We start from the raw sequence: 7088 nt of genomic DNA, 5'->3' as shown, positions 1-7088 counted from the left end.
TCCTACATTCATACTCACTGCCTTAAGTATTTTTTACTACCTAAAGTTATTTAAGTTGTTTTAACAGAAAAAGAGTTTATCAACACTTTTTTATTAAATACTGCAGCAACTTATTATCAATTTCAGCACTTGTACCCAAACACGTAACTGCTTATTTATTAAATCAGTTTTAGCACTTAAAAGTGCTTTTCAGCACGTAATGCTTATCAGCTACTTCAAATCAACTAATCCACACGGGCAAATGGATACTAAGGCCTCACTTATTTTTGACACTAAGACGTCTGAACGTGAATATCAAGATGTGTATTAAGATTAAGATATTTAAATCTGAATACACATCTGAATATTAAGATGTGTATTAAGATCTGAATACTAAAAGGTCATTTGGTAGGGTGTATAAGAATAATGTTGAATTGGGTGTATTAGTAATGCAGAGATTAGTAATGCAAGCATTAATTATGCATAGATTATTTTTTAGGATAATCTACGTGGTCTACCTATTAAAAGCACAATTAACTCCATATACTTTTAAAATATTTATTTTACATTCTATACCTACTTTATAAAACTTTATTTACTTCTTACATCTTTAATATCATTATATGCCATTAAACATATCCCACCTTTTAAGGGATTAGATTATCTCAACTAGATTCTTTTAGGATATCTTCAATCAACATTTAATTGGGATAAAACACTGTATCTTTCTCAATATTCTATTAAGCATCGTATAAGAGTTCTGTATTGTGCAAGCTTGAGTATTCAAATACCACGAACAACTTTTGTTCACACATTCAAGGCAGAACCTAATTAAGGTTGTATTCTGGGCCGGGCCCGGGCCAAACGGGCCGGTCATGGCGGTCCCGGGCTTTAGGCGGGCCGGGATTGGCGGTCCCAGTCCAAACGATCCCGGTCTTCACGGTCCCAATGGGTGAAACCGGCCCACGGCGGTCCTAAGCCCTCATGGTCCCAGGGTAAATGGGCCGGGCTCATGGGCCTAAACGGGCCTAATGGGCTTTTTTCGTTCCGGACTAATTTTTTTTAATTATTTTTATCTAAGACACTTTCTTGTAAAATATATATATGTATATACTAATATAAATTGCTTATACATAGCTATATAAATATATGTAGTATATATAGTATGTATATATAAGGGTATATTATGTGTATATATTATTATTTATGCCTTATATAATACATATTGCCTTATATATATATATATATATATATATATATATATATATATATATATATATGTATTAGAGATATAATATATATACTATATCAAATTTAAACACAAAATAAATTGCAAAGAAATATGCAATGGAATGTCTTATATATTTTATTATTACGACATTAACAAAGAATGGCAATATCTTTCTTAGTCTTCCTCCCCCCAATGGAATGAGCACAACAAGGTACTAATACCACCATTAAAAGGAAAAAAAACTAAGGAAGATGTGCCAAAATTCAAGTTACATGTAAGTCTATGTATTATCTCTAACATATCTCATAAATCCTTCAAGGTCCGGAGGAATTTTCGTTGGTGGTGATGGAAAAGATGCTTGTTCATCACCGCTTCCGGGCGAAGCAGCATCCTGCGCAAGTTCCGCTAGCATTTCTTCATAAACTTCATCTATCTCCGGCTGTGATTCTGCAAGTCCAAAATTTCTTCTCTCCCTCATAGACGCTCTATGATCACCGATTTGAAGTCTCGCTTGACTGAATGCGCTCTCCGATGCCACTGTTGAAGCTTGAACGCTTAAAATATCTCGAGCCATCCTTGAAAGAACCGGATAGTGTTTTTGTTTGTCCTTCCACCATTCCAAAGCATCGAAGGAGCCATTGGGATTCTCTGATTCAAGTCCCTGCGACAAATAAACTTGAAGCTCATTTAGTTGTGAACTATCACCAAAATTATCACCTTGAGTACCCCTGAACTCCGTCCAAGAACTAAGGGCTTTTAGGCCCGCAGTTCTTTTAGATGCTTGCGAACTAGGCGAAGTAGGAGTTGGAACATTTGGTCTAGCATGATCTAAGGCAAGTTGATAAGCATTATAAATTGTTTGAGCACTTATTTTAATTGAGTCTTTTGCATCTCCAAGTGTAGCAAATTCCTCAGCTGAAAGTGATAAACCTCTATAAACTTTTGTATACCAAAAGTGAGGACCTCCTAATTTCATTGTAGGATTTAACAATGCAGCAACACCAAAAATAGGGGGGATAGGGAAAAAATATTTTTTAAACTTAGCTTTCATAGAAGTAATAGCTTCTTCATAAATTACCCCACCCTCTGAAAATTGAGAAAATAAATCTGCAAGTGTTGCAATATAAACTAAACAGTTAGAAATAGTAGGATAATATTGCCCAGATAATTCATTTGTAGCAACATGAAATTGTTCTAAAAAGTCTACAAGCATTTTGACATTAGTCCAATCTTGATTTGTAAGGTGCTCATCATCATCATCAACACCCTCACCTACACGAGCATTATAAATTGAGGTAATTGGATTCCTCTATTCATATGCAATAACTAAGCTTTCATACATGTAATTCCATCTAGTAGGACAAGCCTTAGGAACCTTCCTTTCTTTAAGGCCAAATTCATCACATTTTTTAAAATAGTCTCTAAGTCTACTTCTACGGTTTGAATAAAAAAAGCCAATTAATAGTGTAGTTGTAAGCAAACCTATAGCGTTAGTGCTACTAGAAGCATTATCCATTGAAACCGACATAATTTTATCTCTAATGCAAAAATATCTACAAATATCAGCAACTGTGCTAGCAATAAATTTACCTGTATGGCGTGAATTAATTATTCTATAAGCAATAATGCGCTTTTGCATTATCCACTCCTCATCTATCCAATGACTTGTAACGGTTAGATAATCACAATCATTACCACTTCTACCAATATCAGTAATAATAGCAAAGCGACAATCTATATGAGTAAATAAATAGCGCAAATATTGTTCATATTCATGTTTATATTTATAAATATCGCTCTTTACAGTTGCACGAGGCCATCCTTTATAAGTAGGATTAAAAATTCTTCTAATATAATGCACAAAATGAGGGTTAGAAGGGAAACTATAGGGTAAGCACATAACAGTAACCATTTTTGCAAATTCTTCACGATCTTTAATTGGATCATAATATAAAATGCCACCGGTAACAGTGTTAATTCCCGGTTGAACTAGATTTGAACCTGTACTAGGGTTAACCGTAGTATTTAAACTAGTCCCCTCTTGCACAGCTTTCATTTGCAAAAATTTAGCTTTATCTCTAGGGTGTGTCTTTATGTGTCTAGTCAAACTACCCGTATCGCTACGGTTTCCAGTAAATTTATGAACCAAGCAAGACCCATAAGTTTTACACTTAGCCTTATTTTGTTCTCTTAGTTGAGTAAAAAAGTGCCAAACAATAGATGTTTCGGGACGCTTAGCAGGTTGTCTACTAAAAGTAAGGGGTACTACAGGAGGGTCAGACGGGGCATCATTTGGGTTATTAACAGGACTAGTAGGTGTATCATCTAAATCCGGTTGCGTTTCATCTAAATCATCATTTTCCTCATCATTTTCAAATATAGTTTCATTAGGATAAAGAGCATTCATAACTTCTTCATTTAATTGTTGACCTTGTGCAACATCATGGCAAAATTGACTATCGGAAAATTAAAAACAAGGGTTATCACTATCAAGAATAATAGGTGGAGGAGGACAGGTAACAGGTCTGGGTCGGGGATCCGGGGGAGGAGGAGTAGCTTGGCTACTAGATTCACCAATTTTAGATTTTCCCCTACCCTTACCACCAAAAAAAAAATTTCAAAGAAAATACCATATTAATTATAATTATACTAAAAAATACTAACAAAACTATAATATTAAAACTTAAGAGTTGGAACGAGTTTACCGAATTGACGAACAACTTCTTGAAAATTGAATATCGTTGAAGACTTGAATACTTCAATTCACCAACTTCAAAATATTTCACGAAATTGCAATAATAAAGTAAGCAAATATAGAAGAAAATTAGAGAGAGATTGATGAATTTGTGAGTAAAAATGAAAAAATAGGGGGGGGTAGGGGGGGGGAGGGAGGGAGGGGTATTTATAGTTGAGAATTGGAAAAAAGTGTAATTATAAAAAGTTTGGGGGCCAAATGGCTATTTTTTAAACTTGCCAACGGATCAATTTTGAAGGCCAACGGCTAGATTTTAAAATCTGACCGTTGGCCATTTTTTAAATAAAAAAAAGTTAAAAAAATAGTCGTTGGAGCCCGTTGGGCCCGGTTGAACCGGCCCAGGCCCGCCTGCCGGTCCCGGTCTCACGGTCTTTTTTGGTTGAAAACGGCCCACGACGGTCTTTTGCACCACTTAAGACCAGGCCCACTAGAATCGGCCCGTTAGGACTACGGTCTTGGGCCGGTCACGGGCCCAGACCGGCCCACAATACAGCATTAAACCTAATTTCAACATAATAATCCGGGTATTCCATAAGTATAAAACACCCTACAAGGCAAATCCATATGTATTCTGTACATATGGTGTGGTATACCACTTAGAAGATGCAAAAAAAATAACTCAGTGATATAAACTACAATTGTATTCACTCTGTATGTTATAATATTCAACAAGTAACGAATACTATTCTTTTATTACATTCATAATATTCACTTTATGATTTGGATGTATTCATAACTAGCAATATTCCGTTGTATATGGGCGTATTCATAATATATAATACAAAATGTAGAGCACTATTCATGTCTAAACCAACAATATTCCATTTGTATTAAAATTATATATTCAACATTAATATTATTTAATGACTTAGTAGTATCTAACGTCTAGCAATAATCAAACAAAACACAATAATATTCATATCATATATATTGACAAATATTCACATTGAACATGGAATAAACATCCAACAGAAAATTTGCACCAAAAGAAAAAAGGTAAAAAAAAAAAAAAAAAAAAGAGTACTACATTTGTGAATGAAGCGGAATAGGTTTTGAATTTTGATTAGGAAAGAGGTGAATCTTAATATTCTCTACATATTTAATAGTCATGGCTACATTTAAGGGATATTATCACTTAAAATATTGGTATTATGTAAATCAGTAAATGAGATATACGAAGTAATTAATTAAGGATTTCCTATGTAATTTCCAAACTTAGGCATATGGAGAAAAGAGATTCTTCAGGTGGGTATACGGTGTTTTTCCCCTATTTTTTATTCATTGTTTTGCATGGTATATTAAAAATTAAAATGCATTGCATAATTTCAAAAAAAAAAATTAGTTGTTTACAAAAATGCTCTATATCCTTAGGAGATCCAGCAAGTTGCACTAGTGTCTAATATCCCAATAAGAACACCCTTTTACCTTACCTGATCAAAATCCAATAAGAGCATCATAACATGAAGTAGGGGTGTGCATTCGAATCGGTTTATCGATAAATCGAATCGATTATTTGTTATTGAAATCGAAATCGAAAAAAATCGAAACCTTATTGAAACGATAACGATAAGCATATGTACAAATCAATAATCGATAAGTAATTATCGATAAGGGTCTAAATTGAATGCACACCCCTAACATGAAGGCTACACACAAGGAAAACTTGTGAGCTTGAAAAACAAACAATCCGTCAAATGAATAACTTACGAGAAAAACTAGAACAACAAGTCAAATAAAGGTTAGGGTTATGGGATTTCCAAATCCAAGCTGATTTGAACAACGCTATAGATATTGGCAGCAAAACAATGCAGAGCATTCCACGAGAACAAAATATGTGGATATGAGATAAACAACTGTTTTAAACAAACATAGGATAAGAGTCGGATAAATAATCACCTTACATGCAGCATATGTATCCAACCAACCTTCACTGCAGGAGTTTAACTGAACCTCCAGATTTAAAAGAACATTATTTCAACACCATCGTAATAATACTGAAGAAGGCAAGCTGAACAAACATGATCAGATTGAACTTAATCATATAAAATTAAACGAGAATGAGAAACTTGCACAGCTACCTCAACATCCTTTAGTGATAAAAAAGATAAAACCCACCAAGAACAACAAAACAGAGCATCAAGTAACTGAACAATAATCATTCTCAATAGGAATAGCTCGGGCTGCAAAGAATAGAAGCAGCTTAATTCCTGGTTGAACTGTAAAAACAGTCATATCAAATACTAGAAACTGAAAAAGATGATACAAGCAAGAATTGTTACTACAATTGCCAACAGGGTTTATTTTGCTTTGAAGAGAAATTACACACTTGTAGAACAGTCATTGACAGCATTTATTATTACATTATCAACAGATTCCATATGCTTATTAACAATCAAAGCATACTTCTGCTATTGTCATCGCAAATTACTCTTAAAATACCTTCTTTTCAAAATGAGGACACCCAATAAATACCAATAAACAAAAAGGAACTGAAATATAAACAAGAATCAATAGAGCAAGTGCAAAACAAATTAGGAAATGGTCTGTTATACTTGATTGTATAACGAGGAATTACAATATCCAGACCTTAACAGCAGAAATTAAAGTACCCTAGCTTAAACTGACCACTAACACAAACAGAAAGCACAAACATGAAATCTACAATCACTAACAACAAAATATTATAAACCCTAACACCCAATATTTAACCTCCAAATCCGTACAAGGTCCTTCCCTGCCTCTTGAGAGCGTACACAACATCCATAGCAGTAACAGTCTTTCTCCTTGCGTGCTCAGTGTAGGTCACAGCATCACGAATCACATTCTCCAAAAAGATCTTAAGAACTCCACGTGTCTCCTCATAGATGAGCCCGCTGATACGCTTCACTCCTCCTCTACGAGCCAAACGCCTAATTGCTGGCTTTGTAATCCCCTGGATGTTATCCCTAAGAACTTTCCTGTGCCTCTTTGCTCCTCCTTTGCCCAATCCCTTGCCTCCCTTGCCACGTCCAGACATTTTTCAAAAGTTTGAGATAGAGAAAATAGAAATTGAATTTCTAGGGTTTTAAATTTAAAAGAGAGAAATGAGCTTTGAATTGTTTCGATGAGATGAGATGGCCGAGT

General features: G+C 34.6%; 1 protein-coding gene across 1 annotated transcript; it reads right to left on the bottom strand.

Annotated features, from left to right (window-relative positions):
- Window positions 1-6435: 6435 nt before the first annotated feature.
- On the bottom strand, window positions 6436-7088 carry LOC109212722 (histone H4). The gene has a single exon (XM_019376394.1). The coding sequence runs from the start codon at window positions 6979-6981 to the stop codon at window positions 6670-6672; it is 312 nt and encodes a 103-aa protein (XP_019231939.1). The 5' UTR covers window positions 6982-7088; the 3' UTR covers window positions 6436-6669.

Source organism: Nicotiana attenuata, unplaced genomic scaffold (assembly GCF_001879085.1).
Source record: "Nicotiana attenuata strain UT unplaced genomic scaffold, NIATTr2, whole genome shotgun sequence".
In the NCBI taxonomy this organism is placed as follows: Eukaryota; Viridiplantae; Streptophyta; class Magnoliopsida; order Solanales; family Solanaceae; genus Nicotiana; species Nicotiana attenuata.
Note: the sequence above shows the minus strand (reverse complement) of the source record. Positions and strands in the feature narration are given on the sequence as shown.